This window comes from Trachurus trachurus, assembly GCF_905171665.1.
Source record: "Trachurus trachurus genome assembly, chromosome: 18".
Taxonomy (NCBI): domain Eukaryota; kingdom Metazoa; phylum Chordata; class Actinopteri; order Carangiformes; family Carangidae; genus Trachurus; species Trachurus trachurus.
Genome location: NC_139909.1, coordinates 23,492,860 through 23,517,659, shown reverse-complemented (window position 1 = coordinate 23,517,659; position 24,800 = coordinate 23,492,860). Strand labels below are relative to the sequence as shown.

Sequence of the window (24,800 nt, the reverse complement as noted above, 5' to 3'; positions counted from 1 at the left end):
CTCATCATTTTCTGTTGCAAGAGCTGGACAGATGTGCAGGATTGATTAGCATTGAAAACACAAGGAATATAATAAGACTCTTGTGTAGCAACAAATACACAGTCCGACTGTTATGGACAGATTGTGAACAGATACACTGTGTGTGTGTGTGTGCAGCCGTTCATGACGTTGCAAGGACTTTTAATTTGAAATGACAGAAGTCGAAACGCATGGCAACAACTGGTTGAGATGAGAGGGGGAAAGATGGAGAGATAAAGACAGAGAGAGAGAGATAGAAATGCAGCTATAGCTTGCTAACATTAAAGGGATAGTTCAACATTTTGGCAAATTGGCCCATTGCCATAATCCCTATAGTTTTAGCAGTAGGTTCGTTACCTTTAATTGTTGGTGCAAGCTGTTTTTAGAACAGTGGAGCAGAGCCGCGAGCTGCTCAGAGCTACGCTACGGAGGCTAATGGGATTTCTTGGTTTCCCTCATCAAACTCACTCACTCAACTCTCTGCATTTGCCTCGAAAACAACTCTGTCATGTAACGTTCCGTTATTATCTCATAGCGTGGTGAATGTGCAGGTCACAACTTGACCATGAGAGCGTTTCGGAGTTGTTGGATTGTGTATTTGATGAGTTTGATGAGGAGGAAATCCCATGAGCCTCCGTAGCGTAGCTCTTAGCAGCTCACGGCTCTGCTCCGCCGTTCTAAAAATACCTTGCACCGACAATTAAAGGTAACGAACCTACTCCTAAAACTATAGGGATTGTGGCAATGGGCCAATTTGCCCAAAATGTTGAACTACCCCTTAAAGTTAAGTGATAATTACTCAAACTGCTGGTGTGTTCTGTGTGTGTACCACTCAGGCTGGAGTGTCCATCGGCCATGCCGGGACAAATCCCTGTGGCTTGGTCGACTGCCAAAAACGATCCACAGTTTTGCAAGTTAATGCCGATCCTGTTGTGTCGATGCCCTCGGCCCTCTCAGGGAGAAAGGTCCAACTTATCTCAACTTGTAAACTGTGAAGCAGCAGAACCACAATGTATTCGCCAACACATAACATCATTCTGCAGAAATGGCTGCGAGACTGCATAAAAATCGCTATTATTGTGAAACATTTGCAGCCTGTTTGGGTTGGATCAAGGAGGTCACAGCAAAGAGCTTCAGTGTGGATGAATCACACACTTGATGAGTATTCCACAACAAACAACAGGCTGGAAAAAAATACCACGATTATATTATAGAACTGATTAAATCATGATGATAAATTCACATTACACTTGAACGGCATTAACATTATATGACAGGCTTATCATAAAGGCCTACTTAACGTATAGCCTAGTCTTTCTGAGCTGCTCTGCTTTCTAATTGCTTGTAATAGTGCCAATTAGACACTTCAATGGAACGTTAATGAGATTGAATTGATCTTTTTGTTCTTTTGCCTCTCCTATCAAAGGTCAGCATCAGCCGTACGTGGCTTTCTGAAAGACGGAGCTGCTCTGAAGAGCACACATGAAAAATGTGAAAATAGACTAAAACTGTGGTGACTGTTTTTTTTCCTCTCAGTGATAATTGCCTGTCACTCGTCGGGACGCGGTATCGTCGTGCAGTTGGCATCAAAGCCCACAGCCAGGAGCTTGAAGACACTGACGGCCTCCCGCGTCCTCTCTCTCTCCGTGGGTGGTTTGGACACACAATGTCCGCCGTCCCTCTCACTCCTCTTTCTTGTATTAAACACATTTGCACACTGTCAAACACACACGCAAACACCCTCCCCCCTCCCTGCCCGACGAACTGATTAAATTCAGAACTTCTTCATTCCTAATAGGGCTATTTTGGAGCTAATCTGCCGTCTTGATATAAATTCATAAACAAGGAGCGGGTGGAATGGCTCACCTTTCGCTTGTCTGGGATTAATCCTGCTATTAGCGTGCGAGGTGAAGCGCTGGTTGAGAAGCACTGATAACATCCGGTTGAGACTATATTAGTCAGGAGTCATTTGTAACGGATTGAATTGCTCCTTTTAGGATGAGGCTGCCTTTAAGATTATTGTTATGCTCCGCTGCTGTAATGGAGTTTTATTATCTCGAATAACAGGAAGGTCACACAGAGGTGAAATATAACAACTCAGTCTCATTCTGAGATAGGGCAGCGTTCCATCCTTTAAGATGCCCTCAGTCAAGAGCCTGTGACTTCCAGTGGAGCTCCTTACCAGTTAATCTGTCCAAAGCCATCTGTATTAAATGTGGTGATACTGTGATTACTGCTCAGTCAAGGATTTTGACAGTAGAGCAGCCTGATTCTGTGAGGAGGGTTTTAATATAGTTTTGTCTTGAGGAATCTGAGGGTTTGGCTCACTGTGCACCAAAACGGCTACAGTCAAACTCTGGTACGGAGGTTCATGGGATTTGTTTTTTCGAGGCAAATGCAGAGACTGCTTGCCGAAAAACTGCCCCCGACGGAACCGCACATCACCGGTTTTGCATGAATTTACCTCAAAAACAACTCTGTCTCGTAACGCTCTGTTATTATCTCATAGCGTGGTGAATGTGTAGGTCACAACTTGTCCATGCGAGCGTTTTAGAGTTGTTGGATTGTGTATTTGATGAGGGAAACCAAGAAATCCCATGAGCCTCCGTAGCGTAGCTCTGAGCAGCTCACGGCTCTGCTCTGCTGTTCTAAAAACAGCTTGCACCGACAATTAAAGGTAATGAAAGTACTCCTAAAACTATAGGGATTACGGCAATGGGCCAGTTTGCCAAAATGTTGAACTATCCCTTTAGCTTTTGAGCAGAGCCAAGCCAGCTGACTGTTTTCCTCTGTTTTCTGTTACACCCATGCACATTACAAGCTCATGCTTATATAACTTATAACTTTACTTAACATATAACTCTCAGTTTCTACCTCTGCAGGCAGGGTAGTGGGCAGCATGAGGTTAATCTCAGCCATTCTTTATACTGTGTACTGTGAGGAGCACTGCTTTCAGGTTGTGGAAGTGTATGTGGGATGATCTGCTGCACATTCAGCTTTGTGCTTGGTATTGAAAAGTAAATGCATGCAGAGTGTGATTACAAGCTTTACCTCCATTGTAGTTTTTTAGTGGAGCTTGGTTTTAAGAACGGAGTCACAGTCTTAGACGATTTCTCTCTCCATCTTTCTCTCTCTCTCTGCAACAGCAACACATGGAAGTCATCAGCTTATTTCGAGGAATCCCATTTTCCAGAGAGATTTACAGAACTATATTTGGAGTGTATTGAACCAGAGGTGTGTGTGTGTGGTGGAATACTCTCGCTCCGGCTATGTTGACAGAGGACATCTTTCCCATGGGTTCCTCCGCATCCTCACTTTGTAGCTTCATCTTGATTGATGCGTATCTGAAGGCACCCATGAGTATAGTATATATAGCCTATATGTATGTATATTAAGTGTGCATTGCTGTTGAAGCGTGTTAAATCTGAAATCTCAAGTAGAGCTGTGCTATTCAGTGTAAAGCAATGATAAAAGTGAAGTAGCAGGGACTTCACAGCCAAATGGCCTGTTGGTGTGTGCCTGTGCTGCGCAGATGCAGTTCAATACATCAATGCGTAATAACACAGTGGTGTATTGAATCGTTAACAAACTCTCATCATGACAGATGGCAAAATGGTGCTTTGCGAAAATACATGTATTGATTTTAAAATCACCGTAAATTAGTTTTTAAAAAATGACTTTTCCATGAAGCAGTTGTTTCATATTCAGGCGGAGGAGAGAGCGACAGACAGGGAGGTCTGTTCTTCTGAGGGGGGTCAAGGGAAAACTCTGCTGTAAAGACATGCACTTGTTTCTCAAAGTTTGGACCACATCTCCCATCACTGTCATTTATATTAGTCGAAAGGTCTGCTACTTCATGCTAGTCCATCCCTCTGTGTGTGATTCACATATGCTCTGTAGTGGATGCAGGATGTCTCTGATAGCTTAAAGGGATAGTTCAACATTTTGGAAAATTGGCCCATTGCCATAATCCCTATAGTTTTAGGAGTAGGTTCGTTACCTTTAATTGTTGGTGCAAACTGTTTTTAGAACGGCGGAGCAGAGCCGCAAGCTGCTCAGAGCTACGCTACGGAGGCTCATGGGATTTCTTGGTTTCCCTCATCAAACTCATCAAATTCATCAAATTCACAATCCAACAACTCCAAAATACTCTGGTGGACAAGTTGTGACCTGCACATTCACCACGCTATGAGATAATAACGGAACATTATGAGACAGAGTTGTTTGTGTTAAAACCTCTCATCTAAAATCAGGTTGTTTTTTTCCCCCACTTTTTGTAAAAGAACCATGTACAATATTAAGCATACATGTTACCATGTAATGCATTGTACCAGAGTTAGCAGGGAGCTAATTTACGTCCCTTGGCAGATCAGATACAAAACATTTTAACACATAAACCTCAAAAACTGTAACTGTGCGTTCACACCAAAAGCTTCCAAAGCGTCAAAAGCTTCCAAAGCGTCACCAGATGAGAAGTTGAGTCTTGGTTAACTTTATGGTAATTAGCTATGACGCGGTTCGGCGGCAGCCAGTCAGAATAGAGGTGTCCTTGACTCCTTCCATGTGTCCTGCTCCTTCAAATGACCAGTGCGTTCGAACTTTGACATCAGTCACGTGAAGAGCGACCAAAGCGGCTAAAAATATTTAGTCACTCTGGACGCTGTCTTGTCTGAAGAGCATCCTTGGGCGACTTTGCCTCTTTGGAAGCTTTTGGTGTGAACGCACAGTAACACAAAAGAGTACGTCTGTCAGACTTTAAAGCAGCAAAAGATGCATTATAGTATTGTTGCAGAAAATGTGGCATTCGTGAGTAATGCCCCCTGAACAGAGATTGCAGTCCCTTCTTATATACCCCAATGTAGTATGTCTCTGGTTACTTCATTACTAGAAGTGAGATTAGTTTTCCCAGGCAATAAACAATCAGGATGTAATAGTTAACAGACATCTACCCCATAGATGGTGTTGTAGCAACCCCAGTTGTTTTACCTATAGGCATTTACAACATAGATGAGGGAGAGACAGGGTTAGACATAGTTCATCCTGATGTCCTTCCTCTCACCCCAGGTTTATTGTACTCAGGACACAGTTGTCACCTCTAATGGATTCAACAGGTTTGCTACAAGGTTTAAACTGCAACTACTTCAAAAGACTAATTCACTACTTATTACAAGGAGAATACTAATGTCAGTAAATTCCCACCACAGCATCACGACAAAACTGAGAGTTCTTTAGAAAAATCTTCGGTTTCATTTTAAAGCTGCAAATCGAGCTGCATTTTTTATCTTCATCATCTCATCTATTTCCATCGGTCTGTGAACGTTTTAATTTAAAAAAAAGGTAGGTATAGATAATTCAAAGCTCTCCAGGTAAAACTCAGCAGCTCTTCCTGGTGTTTGCTTATGGTAATCATAGCTTTCTCCCAGGATTAAGGTTGTGATGATTTATTGATGTTAAAATCAGATATTGAGTTTTTCCCCAGGCTCATCTCCTGCAGCAGGTCGTTTCAAAGACTCTCGCAGCATCATGATTGCTCCTTGATTGCAACACGGAGAGTTTGGTAGCCGCAGCTAGAGCCAAAATATGTCCTAAAACCTCAACCTCTGCACTATGTTTTTTTTAATTTTTTATCAACTTATTATTAGTCAACCACATTCCCAACAACTTCCATATTTTTATTGTACCACAACCTTTGTTAGATATGCAGGCAATGAATGGGAGGGAGAAAGCTGCCTCCACATCTGCAGTGTTTATCCGTCCTAATGGAAACGCTCGGTGCCGTGCAGGTGTGTGTGTAGGTAGACTTCCCTGTTGGCACACACTGAGACTGATGGAGGAGCCAATAGTCGTTTCACAGACATGGAATTGGGTCTAGTCTGAAAATAGCTCGTAAGGAAAAACTTCCCTCTAATGGAAATCTATATTAAAAGACATTTTTTTATAGGATTAGGTTTAATCCGTGGCTGTGAAACCAGCCTAGACTGTCTCCATTCCAGCTCTATTCTCAGTCTGTGTGCGTCTACAGTCATATGTGTCGGGAGTGTGTGTGTGTGTGTGTGGCAGTGTGAGCATTGATGTGAGAGTTTGGATTAAAAAAGTAGATTGTGTTCCTCGGAAAACAACCTCAAACTTGTGGCAGCCAGCGTGGAGATGGGAGAAGCCTTTCGCTAATTGATAGAGTTTTCCCTCTGCCCTCCTCTCTCCTCCGACCCAAGCCCCTCGCTGCAGAGATAAGATGTTCTTTTATTCTCTTTTTCATCACTCTTTTCCTCCTCTTCGCCCATTTGACCTAATTTATCAGTGGCAGATAAAACCAAAACAAATCAGAGGAGTGGCAGTTTGAGACCGGCTGCCCTTTGGCTGGCGTCTGATCCGCTCCTCGCCCCCGACGCTGTCTTCTCCCCTCTCCTCCTCCCTTTGATCTGCCCGTCCGCCGCTTTCTCTCCTCTTCCTCCCTCGCTCCGGCCGTACAGATTTCAACTCCTGATGTTCGATTGGTCGTAATTTGCCTCCTCGCACGTCGCATGCACAAACACTCACCTCAGACGGAGGAGAGATGAGTTAAATATGATGCACTTTTTTGCAACTTACCGAAGACACGCCGGAGCCGCCTTCGCTGCTTAATTATTTACGTTGCGTTGAGCATCTTGAATGCTGATGAAGCAGAAATATGAGGGGGAAAAAAAAAAAAGACGCCAGACCCGAAAAGTGTTTATTGATCAAAGATTCATGTTTTTTGAAGTCTTTGTTGCCTGCTCTGTGTTGCTGGCTGTCTGCTCAGCCTCCCACTGTTGTTTTTAATCATCTCAGAGCTGCTCAGGAGACCAGAGGGGACCGTTCTGTGAGATTTTGGTCACATCGTTTATTAATAAGTGAAAAGAAGCAGGGAAGAAGAAAGTATTGGCTTTCTAAATTACCATTTAAAATGTCCAAATGCAATTAAACATGAACATTTAAAGTGATTTTGAAATTCAAATGGCAAGTGTAATTTTGAATTTTGATTCAAAATTACACTGTTCAAAATGTAAATGTAATTTAAAGTGTATTTTATTGCATTATTAACCCACTAATCAAATAACCACAAGGACTGGAAGAACCAATACAACTACTTGTAATGATAAAAGTAATCAAACAGTGACATTAAACTACATTTTACTGGTGCTCTATCTCGGTTTATTTGATATAAATACAATAAAAAAATGTGTGTAATTGTTTTTCTTGTTTCAAATCATGCAGAGGAGGCGTGTGTGTGTGTGTGTGCACAGTCCCAACACGCTCCACCACTCAGTGTGTTAGTGTAGTTGTTGGTCTGAGAAGTGAAACCACTTAACTGCTGCAGAATCTTATTAGTCTGAGCACATGTAATCACTGAACACAACCCAGAGCAAAACATCAGCTCCTCTTTCTCCTCGTGGAGTTTCCATAAGTCGACAGTAAGAAGACGCTGTCGAGGGAAAGCTCATCCAATCAGAATCTGTAGAAGAAAAATTGGATTTTGAAAAGTGTGTGTGTGGGGGGGCAGCGACACTGTAACCTTCATAAATGTAGGAGCCACTGCAGGAGTTTTGTATTGCACTGCATTTGTTTCAGCCAAATGGGCCTTGAAATTGCTGTTCAGACGTGTGAAGTCTTGAAGAGGTGCAGGCAGCTTCCTGTCATGGGTTCAACCGTCTGACTTTGCTAGAGAGGAGCCGTCCTGGTCTAATTCCCACATACTCCGTCTCTGTAGCGGTTTGGCTCCGACTGACGGATCAAACAGCTGGAGACCTGAGATCACGGGAGAACTACGAGCTATTGGGATAACAGCCGTGTATAAAGTGTGATCAGAATGTAAACAACAGATGACTTTGCCTTTTTGAGGTTGATTTGCTGTACAACACTACTTTTTACTCTCTTTTTTTAAACTTTCTATTTGTTTTCTTAGAGAACGGATGTGTTGTTGCAGTTTTCCACCTCCATGATAACATTATCATCTTCCGTGACGTCCTATTAGCTTCAGGTTCCTCCGACTGATGGGCGACTTGTTGCTTGTGGCAACAGGTGAAACTATTTTTTTTTCAGAATCAGAATTTTAGAATAGGGTTAGTTGATCCATTGTGCGTTTGACTTCCTGTGTGTGGCGATCCCATTGATATGGATCGATGCCGATGGCTGTGTGATCCGGCAAAAATATTCTATTATTAGGAGCTGTGACGGGCCGGAGACGGACTGCGGCGCTCTGATTGACTTGAATGGAAGCGGATTTGCTTTGGCGTGCGCAACAGAGGCGGAGGCGGAGTATGTGGAAATTGGGGGTTAGGATCGTTACGAAATGTCCTTTCTCATCATAATTCACGGCACATGGGAAAGTAATTTTCAACATTCAGTCTCACTGCCACAGAAGCATTTCCCTTAAAGCAGCAACACTTTGATGAAGTGAAAGGCTTCACACATATTTGATGCTGAATACATCCAGGATCTCCCGCAGACGTGATGGGACGGCTCACACCTGAGGATCCTGCAGCAGTCTGGATAAAGCTGGGTGGGGGCTCTGGGCTCATGACTGAGCTGCTGTTAGTCTAGTCAGGAGATGAATGGGGGTGGGGGGGGGTGTGTGGAGGGAGATGAGCCGATTCTGCTGAGAGACGCAAAGATCCAAAGATGCCCCGTCACACACTTTTTTTTTTTTTAGTTCCCCTCGTTCTCTTTGACTGCTTCCCCCCATGGTGGTGTCAAACGAGGAACTTTCATTTTCCACCTCCTTCAAAGCGAAGCACCGCAGAGATCCTCGTCAGCACACTTGACTTTGTCTCCTACTTTAGTCACTTGTTCGTTTTCATTCTCTTGATGTTTCCCACCTATGTGTCTGTGTTCCACCCAACCGCTCTACTTTTTTGATTTGAAGCAGCAAATGATAATATGGTAGTCAAGAGGCTGCTGCTGTCAGGGAGGGATATGTAAGGTAAACCATGACAAGCCAGTCCTACTGTATATATATTAAAGGGATATTTCAACATTTTGGCAAATTCTCCTGTTGCCATAATCCCTATAGTTTTAGGAGTAGATTCATTACCTTTTATTGTCAGTGCAAGATGTTTTTAGATAGGCGGGGCAGAGACGTGAGCTGCCCAGTATTTCCACGTTTCCCTGATCAAAATAAATACACAATCTAACAACTCCATGCTCTTGTGGACAAGTTGTGACCTGCACATTTGCCACGCTATGAAATAATGTATAATTATGTAACATTACAACACATGAAGCAAATACTCGGAACTACTTGCGCTTTTGAAATCACTCCGCCCAGCAGCCATGTCTGGAATGTAGTTCCGGCTACGCATTTGCCTTGAAAACAACTCTGTCTCCTAATGTTACATTATTATCTCATAGCGTGGTGAATGTGCAGGTCACAACTTGTCCACAAGAGTGATTTGGAGTTGTTGGATTGTGTATTTGAGGAGTTTGATGAGGGAAAGGCGAAAATACCATATGCCTCCATAGCGTTAGCTGAGCAGCTCACTGCTCTGCCCCGCCGATCGAAAATCAGCTTGCATCGACAATTAAAGGTAACGAACCTACTGCTATGCCTATAGGGATTATGGCAATGGGTGAGTTTTCCAAAATGTTGAACTATCCCTTTAAGCTCTAATCATGGGAATGAGGTGTAATTTGATTAAAAATGTTTCACTTTCGAAAGTAAAAGCATCTAGAATGGATTTCTGTTCATCAGTATCGGTTTCTTTTTCCTTTTCTCTGCCCTTTTCTCCGTGACTCACCCTCACATCCAAACACATCTGGGCTCTCACACATGGCTCCACATGAAAACATCACATGGCACCCTGCCACCAAGGTTGTGTGCCCATGTAATTGGATGAGAGGAATCATGTTAGGAGCTTTGAACCCTCGGCCGTGGCCCTGCCGGCTCGGTCTGATGCCCCCACCACCACCACCACCACCACCTCCATACCCTCCGTTCCAGCTTTCTGCTGCCACTTAACTTGCCCTGGAGGGGATAAACACTCGGGCTCAAGCTCTCACAATCTCGTCCCCTGTGAAGGGTTTTCAAGTGCCAGAGCTTTTTTTTTTTCACCTTTGACCTGTAGCAGCTAGCTGTTAGCTCTGCAAACCAGCACAGGTTTGGCTTTAGGATCAGCTCTTTTCTCAGTTGCTCTTTTAAGCTGTAAAAAAAATAAACATGATTTACTTGACTCCAGTGCTGCGGCTCCCACGGGCCCAGAGCCTGGGAAGTTTACAACACAGCTGAGGAGACATAAAGGGATTTGGAGGCAAGTTTCTCTCATATAAACCGTGCAGAGGAGGGCGAGGAAGGCTTTTCAGCACTTGGGAAAATGATACCTGAAATATAATTAGAAAATAACAAGACTGTTTTTATTGCTCATATTTCTTAGCACATCAGACTTCCATTCAGCGATATTTCTATATATTTAGAACTTTTGGCACTGAAGCAACCAAACTTCCTGTTCACCTACCCATAATGGACCCAAACCCTCCTGTCAATCACAGCCGAGTCGTGTTGTGTTTGTCGAGGCTGCGGAGGGTCTGGAAGCTGAAATGAAAGCTTGGCTGAGCACACATGTAGGCGAGCCACTGAAATTATCATTAGTGTCTAGCCCAGTGGTCACTGAGGGGGCTGTTAATTTCACACTCCTCCTTGTATCAATATCGCTGTGGCTCAGGCTCATAAATATATGCAGCACCTTCTCAAAACAAACTAAGACCGACATTTTCTAGGCGCGCTCTCTGTCCAACCTGCTGCTTCCTGTCCTCTTGTGTGTGTTTGTGTAGGAGCTGGTGTGTGTGTCCTCTAGAGGTTATGATGTCTATGCATCTGTGAGCAAGAAAAAGAAAAACACCTCTGCTCATTTGCTGAAACACATTTCCACACACAAATAAGTGTGAATACATATTTTGCAGAGTGTGAATGATTTCTACTCTACGTGTCCTCCTCACCCCCCACTTACCCTCTTCCAGGCTTGGTCCAGAAAGTGGACCAGCGCCTCCCGGTGGCCAACGAGTACCTGCTGCTGTCCGGCGGGGCCCGGGAAGGAGTGTTGGACCTGAACCCCGAGGACCTGGGGGACTACGCCAAAGGGGCCGATTTCGACCTGGACTTCACCCTGCTGGTGCCGGCCCTGAAGCTCCACGACCGCAACCAGCCCGTCACCCTGGACATGAGACACTCCCCGCCCTGCCACTCGTGGCTCAGCCTCCGCCTGTGCGACTCCAACATCATGTCGCGCTGGAGCATCTGCTGCCAGGAGGAGAACGGGCTTCCTGCCGAGGAGGACGAGGAGGAAGATGGGGAAATGGGTAAGTACCGTAGGTAGGGCTGGGCAGTATGGCCTAAAAAATATCTCATATTTTCACGATTTAAATCTTAAAATAAATCTGCAGATGACAAGGAAATTGTTCAAAACAAGTTTTAAAGGGATATTTCAACATTTTGGCAAATTCGCCTATTGCCATAATCCCTATAGTTTTAGGAGTAGGTTCATTATTTCAATGGCTTGTAAACTCGACAACATTGAAAATGAGGGTAACCTCAATGTCTCTCGAGAATAAATAAAGGTTATAATAATTACCTTTAATTGTCGGTGCATGTTGTTTTTAGATCGGCAGGGCAGAGACGTGAGCTGCACGGTATTTCCACTTTTCCCTCATCAAACTAAATATACAATCCAACAACTCAAACGCTCTCGTGGACAAGTTGTTACCTGCACATTCACCACGCTATGAAATAATAACGTAAAATTATTATGTAACATTACGACACATGAAGCAAATACTCTGAACTACTTGCTTTTGAAATCACTCCGCCCAGCAGACATGTCCTGAATGTGTAGTTCTGGCTCTGTATTTGTCTCAAAAACAACTCTCTCTCGTAACGTTCCGTTATTATCTCATAGCGTGGTGAATGTGCAGGTCACAACTTGTCCACCAGAATGTTTTGGAGTTGTTGGATTGTGTATTTAGTTTGATGAGGGAAACGTGGAAATGTCGGGCGCCTCCATTGCGTTAGCTAAGCAGCTCACGTCTCTGCCCTGCCGATCGAAAAACAGCTTGCACAGACAATTAAAGTTAATGAACCTACACCTAAAACTATAGGGATTATGGCCAATTTGTCAAAATGTTGAACTATCCCTTTAACTAGTTTCAAACTGACAGTGACACAAATGCAAACCACACAGCCGACTTGCAGCAACAAACTTACACGGACATCTGTGTGTGCATCACTTGTAAGGACGGCGCCACTTAAAAGGGTAGATTAAGATTATACATAGGTCTACTGACTCTGTATGTAACAAAAGAGTTAAAATGTAAAGATCACAGTGGATGTGGCGCTGCACAGCTGTAGTCTGTGTGTGTTTCATGACACCAGCAAGAAAAAAGAACAGTCGATCAGCCTCTCGCCGATCGGAACAAGACCAGGATGAGCTGACTCTGAACTACGGGAGCCCAGCGGGGAGCTATGGCAGATGTTAAAGAGAAACTCGATTTTCATTAAAACAAATCGACCTGAACTACACATTCGAAATTAATCAATAAAATCGATTTATCCCCCAGCGCTATAAGTAGGTGATCATTGCAATGACAGAGGAAGAACAATGAAGGAGAAATTGGTCTTGAAGATGAGAGAAAGGTGGATCAAAGGCAAACTGATGTAGAAAGAGCCACAGAGATGAAGAAGAAGAAGAAAGTGGCAAACTGAAAGATGAAGCGAGTAGGATGAAGAGATGAGAGTGGAAGGAGGAGAGGGATAGACAGCTGTGAAGGTGCTGTAGCAGCGCAGGGGTGGAAAGAAGCACAGCTGATTGAATTTTGTTCATGTTTCCCTCAGATAATATGATGCATGATGTTGTGAAGCAATTTTGCCCGGAGAGCTGCAGCGGAGGCCCCCCGCTCCTATAACTCCTCAGATAGGTGAAACGAGAAATCCTCCCCAGGAAATAAACGCTGAAACATTTATGAGTGTAACTCAACAATCGAAAAAGTTCGAGATTACTCGCCAGCCTCCAGATTGCACCGCCGCATCAATCTGCCGTGAGCTCGCGGGGTTCCAAACTTCCGAGATGAGAAAAAGTAATGACATTTATTGATATGAATCTCTTTAATTTTCAGCAAATTGGTGAAAAATTCATTTCCCACATTTCCTGGTGGCATCGTAACATTTCCCACAGGATTTGAGTGTGTTTGCGGCAGCAGGAGGGCGTGGTTCAGCCGACAGCATGAACATGTGTCACACTTAAATGCTACAGAGAGGTTAAACAGAGGGCAGAGGTGTTGAGAGTTCAAATCAGATTTTTGTTCTTTGCAGCACAGCGTTGGTTCCTCTGTGCAGCTTTAGTAAACCACATGTAGCCAGATTTCTGTCTGAGGGCTGCAGGCAAACAGCGTCTTCATTATCAAGATCAATCGGTCTGCATCTTCTTTAAGGTTCTTCAACAGTTCAAACTCCTTTTCTATACCTTGTTACCATAGTGACATACAGTACATAAAATAAATAGCCTGTGTGGAGTTTGCATGTTCTCTCCGGCTTCTCCGGCTTCCTCCCACAAGCCAAATACATGCAGGCTAGGTTAATTGGCAACTCTTAATTGCCCATAGGTGTGAATGGTTGTCTGTCTGTATATGTTAGCCCTGTGATTGACTCTCGCCCTAAGCCAGCCGAGATGAGGCTCCAGCTCCCTTGCGACCCTTGTGAGGATAGGCGGTACAGAAGATGATTGATTAAACAAATGAATAATGAATGAATGAATGAATGAAACAAAAATAAATAAATAAATAACAGAACTAAACTAAACGGACAGAAGCATGTAAACAAAGGACAAACACTCACCTTTACAAATAAGACAATTACATAAACAAAATTATCATTATTAAAACAAAAGAATTTAAAAAGAAAAAGAAAGGATAACATGTACACATTTATTAAACCCTCAAAACACCATTCCTCCCCACTTCCCTGTACACCCCTGAAACTTCACTACCATCCAAATCTTTCTCAGTTCTATTCTATCGTATTTAATAAACATAATATGACTGGAGGGAGAGAGTTATGGAGTAAAAGTAAAAATAACAGAAATGTTATGTGTTCCCTGTTTGGTTGTTGACTCCTCCAATTATATTTGTATCCAATAGCAAGCTATTCAAACTCCTAATATATCAAATTTCCTATATATAGTTTTAATTGTTCAATAATGTGATGGAACAGACGCTCAAATTAACTGCCCCGGCATATTATATCCCATATATCCTACATCCATGTCCAAAATGGGAACTAAATGAAGCTCCTGCCTGATGCTGCCTATTTTATACAGTAGTAAATAAATGTATATTGCGTAACTGTACAGTAAACTGTACTTTCACATCCAAGGTGATGCTGCATTTACAATATGCCCATGATTTCATCAAGTTGTCAGTAGGTGTTGAATGTGGACAGACATCCTAACAAACCAAACACAATGCAATGAAAATAAACAGACAAAAATATAGCAAAGCTGTTTGGATCACTGACATAGTTAACATATAATGAATAATGAGGCTGGCCTCAGACCAGCCCTTTACCTTTCATGATTAATAGAGTTTCTGAAATATTGGTGATATGTCAAACCTGGACCTAAATACAAGTATGATAATATAGTACACACTGCTTTGCATGCTGAACACTAAGCCCACTCTTTTCCTTTTTTGTTGCAGTTCAAGTGAACAACTTCACAGTTTAGTTTTATTTGTTCATTATCTGCTCATCTCCTTATCACTGAGAACACACACATTATCTGTCTCTGACCCTGGGCTACATCTTAGTGTAGTTTATCCCTTTAAATCTACAGTTTGATAACAACCTAGACTGAAGAGTAAGGACCAGATCTTCAATGCAATGTTTTTATAGAAGGACCTAAGACTTTTCTTTAGAAGTTAAACTGCTATTATTGCTGGTGACTTGGCTAAATCTGTTTGTATGGATGGATAGACACAGCATGCACATCATCTCCTCCTCTTCCCCCTCTTCAGGCAAAGGCTCCATCCCCTCCCTGGACTCCCCTCAGTCTCTGGATGGATGCTACTTCTCTCCCTCCCTGGTGACAGACTGGTTCTGGGGGGTGGTGAGCGAGGCCGTGGAGGAGCTGAGGCGCAGCCCCCAGAGAGGCATCCCCACTCCGGACCGCTTGGAGAGGAACGGACCCCTAACTACCATCATCCTCCAGGTACGCATTAGGTGACGGTGGTTCCCATGAAATGATGATAGATCAAGTACAGGCGCATCAATAAATGAGAATATGATGGAGGTCATGATAGTGGAGCTACTGAACCAGACCATAATGGCTCAGGAACCTTTGAAGGTGTTTGGAGTTAATCAGCTGATTAGAGTGAGACACCATTAGGTTACAGTAGTGAACTTTTTCAATGTATTCACATTTTTTGAGATACTGAATTTAGGGTTTTCACTAAATGTAAGCCATAATCATTACAATTAAAAGAAATAAGGACATTACATATTTCAGTCTGTGTGTGTAATGAGTCTATGTAATACACAGTGATGGGAATAACGGTCTTATAAAATGATGACCTTACTAACGGCGCTACTTTTTCCAGTAACGAGTAATCAAAAAAGTTACTTCCCCCGTTATAACGCTGTTACTGTTACTGACAATGAAATGCACCGTTACTTGACTCAAGAAGTCCTGTCACAAAATAATACACCCATTAAAGAGTACGTTATATACACATTTTTTTCAGTCCAGTCGGAAAAAAGCTGTTTATCTGGAACTAACCAACTCAGTCAGTATTCCTCCACACATGCAGGCTCCGCGTCGCGCTGTATCACTCCGCCTTTTCCACACACCTCTGATCCAAACAGCTGATGGGCGGAGTGATACAGCGTGTTGTGGAGCCTGCCTGTGCAGAGGAATACTGAGTGAGCTGGTTAGTCCCAGATAATAAGAGGTTAGGCTTATGGTTAGGGTTAGAGGGTGAGGGGGGCAAGTAATTTGACATATTTGAGCATTTTATAAAGAAGTAACACAATAGTTACTTTTCCTGGTAATTAGTAACTAGTTACAGTACTTTCATAATGTAGTAACTCAGTTACTTACTCAGTTCCCTTATGGTTAAAGTAATGAGTGACTATAATTTATTACTTTTTAAAAGTAACGTGCCCAGCACTGATAATGAGTTTCACTGTTTGTATTGAACTACTGAAATAAATGAACTTTTCCATGACATTCTAATTTATTGAGATGCACCTGTACAGATTGTAAGGATCTGTAAGGGAACTCTGTATTGACTCAGATTGTTGTCAAATGTTAAAATAATTCTGAAGAAATCAGCAACAATGTTCCTAAGAGCAGTAGAAGCCCAGTAGCACTCTAACCCTCTCCCACTGTGTGGTCCCTGCAGGCGGGCTCCAGCCGCGTGCTGTACGACCTGCTGCCTGTGGTGTCGTTCCGGGGCTGGCCTGCTGTGGCCCAGGGCTGGCTGACTGCCAACCACTTTTGGGACGGTAAAATCACAGAGGAGGAGGCCATATCTGGCTTCTATCTGCTGCCCTGCTGCTCCCCGTTGGGTGGCCGGCCCGACAGGGAGTGGAGGCTGGCGTTCTCACGCAGCGAGGTGAGGGGATCGGACGATGTAATTTATTTAGCGGTGTCATCTCTGGAGCCACCTTGAAATAGGTTTAAAGCATCAGTGGGATGATCCTGTCTGGTTTTCTTTCTGTATTTCATTGCACTCGTTCTCCCTTTTAAAGTACACCCTTCCTCTCTATTGAGTTTTCCTATTAAGTTAAAGGGATAGTTCAACATTTTGGTAAATTGGCCCATTGGTATAATCCCTATAGTTTTAGGAGTAGGTTCGTTACCTTTAATTGTCGGTGCAAGCTATTTTTAGAACAGTGGAGCAGAGCCGTGAGCTGCTCAGAGCTACGCTACGGAGGCTCATGGGATTTCTTGGTTTTGCTCATCAAACTCATCAAATACACAATCCAACAGCTCCAACAAGCTCTGGTGGACAAGTTGTGACCTGCACATTCACCACGCTATGTGACAATAACGGAACGTTACGAGACAGAGTTGTTTTTTAGGTAAATTAATGCAAAACCGCTGATGCACGTTCCTGTCGGGCAGTTTTTCAGCAAGCAGTCTCTGCATTTGCATCGAAAACAACTCTCGTAACGTTCCGTTATTATCTCATAGCGTGGTGAATGTGCAGGTCACAACTTGTCCACCAGAGCGTTTTGGAGTTGTTGGGTTGTGTATTTGATGAGTGTGATGAGCGAAACCAAGAAATCCCATGAGCCTCCGTAGCGTAGCTCTGAGCAGCTCACGGCTCTGCTCCGCCGTTGTAAAAATAGCTTGCACCGACAATTAAAGGTAACAAACCTACTCCTAAAACAATAAGAATTATGGCAATGGGCCAATTTGCCAAAATGTCGAACTATCCCTTTAACCACAGTCTCTTTAATCCTGCTTCTTGCTCGTCTCTTTTTGTTATCACCAGGTCCAGCTGAAGAAGTGCATCCCCTTCCCCATGGCTCAGGCTTTCCAAGCAGCCAAGGCCGTGTTGTCTCGTATCCTGGCTCGTCCTCGCACCGGCCTCAGCCTCTACCACCTCCGTACCCTCCTCTTCTGGGCCTGTGACCGACTCCCCGCCGCCTACCTGTCCTGCTCCGACGCCGACACCCCCGGTCGCCTCCTCCTGGGTCTCCTCGACGATCTGGCTCATTGCATCCTGGGTAAAAACTGCCCAAACTACTTCCTGCCTCAGTGCAACATGCTGGAGCACCTGACGGACGGCCAGGCGCTGCTGGTGGCCAGGAAGCTGGCCCACGTGCGCTCGGACCCCAGCGAGCACCTGCGCGCGGCCCTGGACCAGGCCCAGCAGGCGGGCCAGCTGAAGAAGGAGCTGACGGGCGGCAGCACCAACGGCCACGGCTCCCCGGGGCACCACCCGTCCAACGGCATCATCTCGCCTTCGGAGGACAAGCTGGCGCAGCGGCTGCAGCAGCTGGTCACGGAGAACCCCGGGAAATCCATATCCGTCTTCCTGAACCCCGACGACGTCACCAGGCCGCACTTCCGCATCGACGACAAGTTCTACTGAGGCCGACGCGCCGCCGGGAAGACGCGTGGAAATGTGCGCGTGTGTTTTATCTTTCAAACACACTCCGGAAAACTCTCTGAGGCGTCGCATCAGAGATGATGGAGACTGAAACCCCAGGCAGGTGTTTTTTTTCTCCAGAGCACATCTGGCCTGAGACCGAGCACACTCCTGTCCACCACCCTGAGGCTGAACCAAGCCATGCTGCTCCACTGACTCTTCAAAACCAAAAAAAACAAAACAAAACACACATGTCCTACTACTGACAGATGACGTCCAGTTCAGCGGACGTCGCACAACCGACGTGATGTCGCCGAGCTGCTGCCACGGAGACGGCCCTCTCCTAACGAGCCGGCCTTAACGAGACTTATCAGCTGGTGCTACAAAGACTAGAACCGGCTTCAGTCATGTGAAACGAGTCCAACGGAGATCAACACAGAAAGTGTGCGTGTGTGTGTGTGTATGTGTATATATAGTATATATATATGTATGTGTACATTTCACATATTACTTAACACTTTGTAAAGGCGGAGGGAGAAAAGCGCCTTGATTGCTGCGTTTCTACCCTTTTTATTTTAGATCAGAGTGGACGATGGCTGAGTTAGTTACGGAAAAACAAGGTGTGGCTGATGTAACTGAATGTAATGTTGTGAGGAGAACCACCGAGTCTTTCAACAAAGAGTCTCCTTCTCTCTTTCAACTACAGTTTAGCTTTTTTTTTTTTTTTTTTTTTCCTTTGACCCCCCAAGCCTCAATTTCTGGCATCTTTTTTCACTTATTTTTAGTCTTTCTCAGGTATCCACTATTCATACTACTTATCATTTTTTAATGTATATGATTCCATTCTAAGGTCTTTAACTATATATATATCTATCTATCAGAGCCGCTTACATTTCATTAGGTAATTGAATGTACCAAAGAGCTATGTTTGAACATGCATCATACACATCCTTAGCATTTTGTGTTGACAACTCATGGTCAGAGTGTTCATTTACCTTTTCCCCCTCTGGAGGCCCCGGTCACATTCACATCATGTTGCAGAGTGAAATTTAGCGGCAAAATCGGTTCATTCCAACCAACTCGGCGTGACGAGTGGATTTGCACATTATCTAGATAAGTACATGAGCTCAAATCGATCACGTCGACCAACCTCACTGACATTTGAGGGAGGCTGTTATAGCTCATTAGCCTCTGCATCGTCCAGTCGTCTGCTCCACACAAGATGGTTTGAAGTTATGACACAAAAGTCAAGGGTGCACATGTGTCCCTTGAAAATACTATGTGGACTTAGACACAGAGCTAATGAGCTTTCTGACTGACAGTTATAACACAGTTTTTTTTACTCAGTGTTGACACATGTAGAGTCCTGAGGGTAAAACACCTGGGGGAGTAACACAGCTCTTTTGACTGCCTGATCCTAGCCTGCCCTGGTCTGCTGGGCAGCTACAGAAGTAGAGTAATCACTACCACAGCTAGTTGTCTATTAACTAACTGGCAACAAATTTAAATAGCTTTTTTCAATCCTTTTCATAAAAAAAAGCCAAATATGACCTGATTTCACTTGATGCTTCTATTTTATCATCCGATAGTTAAGTGAATACCAATAAACAAGCCTTAATCAGCATTGTTAGAGCTTTCTGACAGTGTGTCCATATTGCTGTTGCTCTATTCACTCCATCCTGAATTTCACACAGCAGCACTTAGTGGTGTGACCGGGCCTTGGACACGGGTTGAGACTGAAGAGAGGGCGAGGAGGTAAATGAATTAAACTGGTTAATACTACTGTACAGTCCTTAAAAACTTAAAGTTTGGCTTCTTGGTTTGGTTTGGGTACCTGAGCTGACAGGCTTGTCTTGTGGCCGGCTTAACGAGGGATTTAGACCGTTTCAAACGCTGAGCGCGGAGATGTGAGGAGGGAAATTAGCAGCAGAGTAATGTCAAGTAAAAAAAAAAAAAGAAAGAAAAAAAAGGTCCTAATTGTACAAAAAAAAGACAGGTAGAGGGTCGCTGCTGAGCCGGGGGCTTTCTGTTCTGATTATCCTAAGTCGAGGTACTAAAACATCCCTCAGAGGCTCCAGTACATCCAACATGTTGCACATGGTGTGTGTGTGTGTATTAAGTTTCCATGGAGGACAGTTAGGAGTTTTGTGTGTCTCATTTGATTTTCTTGGAGGCTGGTTTTGACTTGACTGATTCTGATAATTGTCCCCCCGTCTCCTCTGCTTGGTTGGTCTTTTTTAATGAGCTCCGTGTGTGCGTGCGCGTGTTTGCAAGTGTGTGTGTGTGCGTGGCTGTGGCTGTGTACTTTACCGAGTGACGAACCATGCAGCAGGACACACACAGACGCCCAGATGCTGCCCGCTGAATTATCCCCTCAGTGGGTGTGTGTTAGTCACTGGGCCATATCGTCTCTCAGCAGACGGAAGCTGTCCACGGGGGGGGGGACGGAGGGAGATGGGTCCTCCTCTGGTCCTTTTGAAGAGATTTGAAGTGGGAGGACAGGGGCCTTGCGGGGCCTGGACAGCTGCCTCTCCTTGGATCTGTTGCTGCTTCTCTCTGCCTATTTCCCTTTTTTTATTTTCCTCCACTGCTTCCTCTCGTTCTCCTGTTTCTCTCTCTATCTCACAGCCTGTCCCCCCCCCCCCCCCCCCCCTTTATCCTTTTCCTCCTCTCTTATCCCATCTACATTTCTCCACAGACGGTCGGCATTTCCCCGTCTTTGCCGACTGAAGGTCTAGAGCCGCAGAAAAGCTTGGTGCCACTCCAGCCTTATGTTTACACTGTTAGCAAAACACGTTGCTCCAGTGCCACTCAGCTGATTTGATTACAAGCTGTACAGCCAGGAAGCGGCGGCGTCGGCGTGGCAACAACAAGGACAACCAGACAGACACAGTCATCCTCTCCCCCTCTACTTAACGCGACTTGGACTTGTTTTATCTTAATGAATTAGAGACGTACACTTGTCTAAACACTACCTGCAAACAAAGCGAAGGGTGAAAAAAACCTGGATTAAATGAAGGTTTATCACCCAGCACTAAACAGAGCAGTATGTTACAAGCACACACATCAGTTACAGTGCAGTTTACATGAATATAAACTGGTGGTGGGAGTCGGTCGGTGGTGATTTTTAAGCTACTGTCAGCTCTGAATCAAATTTCACGCTCGTACTACTGAATGAATTTTTTTTAGAGTCGCTGGTGTGTGCGTACGAGAGAGAAAGTGTGTGTGTGTGTGTGTGTGTGGGGATCGAATCGGAAGGAAAAAACCAAAGTGCGATGCTGAGGTGGAACAGAATGTCTAAACAGAGGTTGTGTGTGTTTTCGGCACTTTGTACGAGACGGGCCCGATTGTTTCTCCCAAGTTTTTAAAAAGTCATAAAAAAGCATTTATATCAAGGAGAGTACAGCGAATGCAAAGGTACCTTTTACTGTAGAGTGGTGTGTGTGTGTGTGTGTGTGTCCCTTTGTACCTTAACGGGCCTGGTTAGAGATTACAGGACACGGGAGGGGTAAAACAATCAACAGTTTTTTTCTTTGAATTGTACACATGGAATCTTTATGGAGAGCATCACTTGTTGTATTTTACAACAGTGTCAGAATATTAGATATGCAATCCAACCCTCCTCCGGTGGAAAAAAGGCCCCGTCACTTACAGCTCCTGCTCCTAATTGTACTTCAGTGTAGATTTACTGTGGTTGTGAAACAAGAGGGGGTGGGGGGTTGTACTCTCTGCTGTCCAGGGATTGCATGAAACACAGACGACACTCCCGGGCATCATTCTCCACTCTGTGCTACTCTAATTTATGATCATTGTGTTTTTTGTTTAGTTTTTTGTGCTGAAACTTCTGATGATTCATTCAACTGCTGTGGATAAATAACTGACTAAATGCAATGAATGTATCCACTCTATTTCTAACTGCTCATCCTCATCAACAGATGTATTCAAGTGCTGAGGTGAAACTGCTACTGAATCACTCCACAGTCTGAGAAATTGAATTTCATATCTCTTTAATACTTGAGTTTTTTTTTTCTTTTTTTAATAAGTGCAAATTGTTCTATCTCTGTATCACGACTGATTTGCTGTATTTATTACTGTTCTTTTCTGGGGGTTTATAATGATCAAGCTTTAGCATGAATTAAATCACTACATTTCAAATTATAAGTGTGTGGAAATGCTTTTGTCATGTATGCAGTATGTTGTTGTTTTTTTTCTCCCTCTCTGTAAGTGTTGTGTCACAGATTCACAGTCGGCCGGTGGACCTGGTTTAATGTGATGTGCAACACGTGTTTGAGCCAACAGAGGGCGCTACAGGACAGTGTTTGTGCTGCAGCTGCTTCACATGAGGCGGATGTTACACCGACAGATGCTGTGAGGATCAAAACACAGACACGGTGAGTCTCAGTCCACAGATAGTTTTTACATATTGTTAAAGCTGTACCAGAACATTAATGATATTTATGGTTAAATTTGTTTGACTCACAGACCTCTTGTTCTGTGTTGTAAAGAAACTTCCATTGATGTGTGTAAATATGTTCGTGTTTGTATAATGTGAAACCATGGAAGCTCTTCTCTCTTCCAGAAAGGTCATGAGTCAGGCTCTGGATCCAGAAGACTTTTCCTTGACATCACATCTTGTTGACATGTTAGAGGAGGGTGTCAAACTCAATCACACAAGGGGCCAAAATGTAAAACACCAAGTGTGCCGTGGGCCAAACAGTATGGACATTAAGTAAAACTGACATTGTTTAAATCAGAAATATGAATTTGAACTGCCAGCATGCTGTAAATTTTCACAATAAAATTAAAATTAAACAAGAATATCATTAATGAAAATAAAAATAACTGTTTTACATTAAAGCAGAAGTAAGCGATCCGGTTGTTTTGGCTAACTTCTTGTCAGCAGATGGAGTTAGCAGTCCCTGCCCTCGTCCCTACGTCACCACATTCACGCGCATCCCTTGGCTGCACACACAGAGAGGACCGCCCCTTATGCCGTTCTCTCTCCTCATTGGATAAAGGTTGTAGGATACAAGGAAAGTTTTCTCCTCGGCTTACAGCAGAGCAGAGTGACTGACAGACCCGTGTTTCAGTCCAAACACTCTATGTAAGTGATTGCTGTCGGAAGATATAACTATTTAAGACTTATATTAACACAAACATTCTGCTTACTTCTGCTTTAACGGAGCATTCAAACAAAATGAGAATATATCACATATGAACAAGCTGGTGAAAACTGAATGTGATTCAGACAAGGATGTAAAAAACAAAAACAGAACAAAACATGTATTTAGCCTGGTTTTTCCTTTGTCCATGATAGGACTTGGCATTTGCCAATCTATTGTTTGGTCATGTAGCTGTTGGGGTATATTATGGGATTTGTAGTGCGAGTAGTTTTATGGCGCTATACCGGCAGGCCATTAATGATAGAAATATGAAATTTTCTCGCGGGCCGTGTAAAATTATATCACAGGCTGGATCTGGACCCTGGGCCTTGAGTTTGACGTGTGTGTTAGAGGGACTCTGTGACTACATGCATAATACAAACAAGTACCTTCAAGGACACTGTATTTATGTACATGTACTGTACATGATGTGTGTGCTATTTTAGCAGCCAGGATTATTGCTGACGACCTGCAGAGAGCTATTCTCACTTGAAGGTATCTACAGATCTCTACAGATACAAAAAAGTAAGTAAAAGTAAAAGTGTTTGTCAGTGTTTCCGCCTTTATATAATTACACAATATGATGATCATTGTTTGTGGGCTTGAGACAGTGATGATTCATAAATGATTGAGTCTGAATTCAAAAGACAAACACTCCCAGACGTCTGGAGTGAAGCAGCCTGAAAGGTCACACGTCACTCTGCTGCTCACCGACTTACGTCGTCTACAAACGGCCACCGGAATGAGATCCAGCCACTGGTGCTGCCTTCACAGTGACTTCAGTGTCTGCTCCATCTACTTGAACTCATCATTCAGCCTCTTGCTCCTTCCCTGGTGGTGCAACAAGCTCCTGAACGCTCTCAGAGCAGGGACGTCCTTCTCTTTCTTCCTGAACCCTCACTCTTCAACACTTCGGAGCCCAAGATGCCCTGAATGTCGCTTCTTCAACCAGCCAGTACATGTTAGTATTTGTCAGAAGTTTAAACACCGTACAGATGCAGAGGACGAGCTTTTCACTTGGACAAAACGGGAGTAACTGGGGATAAATTAATGGCGTCCCCAGGCGATCCCTGACATTTTAGAAATATTTAGCCATTATCTGTCATTAGTTCTGTGATGATGGCACAGATGTTTTTGCCACAAACACACACCGTATCATTTCCCATCAATCCAAACCACGAACGCACGCTGACAGCAGCAATCTGTTGACGTCTATTAAGCAAATTATGCGAGCGAGGAATTTGCTGGATTGTGTGACTCACAGATGTGACGGTCTGCGCTCTGACCTCCTGAATGAGACGGACTGACAGACCTGGATCACGTCACTGGAGTTTGAGATTCTCTATTATACATTTTAGCCTTAGTCATCTTGCTCTGGGTCTTTGTTGTTTTATGTTTGTTTTGATTGCTTTTTCATTGACATTTTCTGCTTGGTAATTATGAAGGAGGATTTTCAGATTGAGACAGAAGTGGCCGGTCAGTCCTGTTGACTGTCCTATAATCCGGATTGAGACTTCTCAACTGATG

The 24,800-nt window shown here is 43.9% G+C and overlaps 1 protein-coding gene across 1 annotated transcript in view; it reads left to right on the top strand.

Annotated features, from left to right (window-relative positions):
• tmem102 (transmembrane protein 102) overlaps positions 1-22,228 on the top strand; it is a 31,352-nt gene extending 9,124 nt beyond the window's left edge. Inside the window, exons 3-6 of the mRNA XM_083993202.1 lie at positions 10,987-11,325; positions 15,028-15,221; positions 16,414-16,626; positions 17,512-22,228. Coding sequence (XP_083849328.1) covers positions 10,987-11,325; positions 15,028-15,221; positions 16,414-16,626; positions 17,512-18,114 — 1,349 coding nt within the window. The 3' untranslated portion in view covers positions 18,115-22,228. The remainder of the gene's footprint in view (positions 1-10,986; positions 11,326-15,027; positions 15,222-16,413; positions 16,627-17,511) is intronic.
• The last annotated feature ends 2,572 nt before the right edge of the window (positions 22,229-24,800 follow it).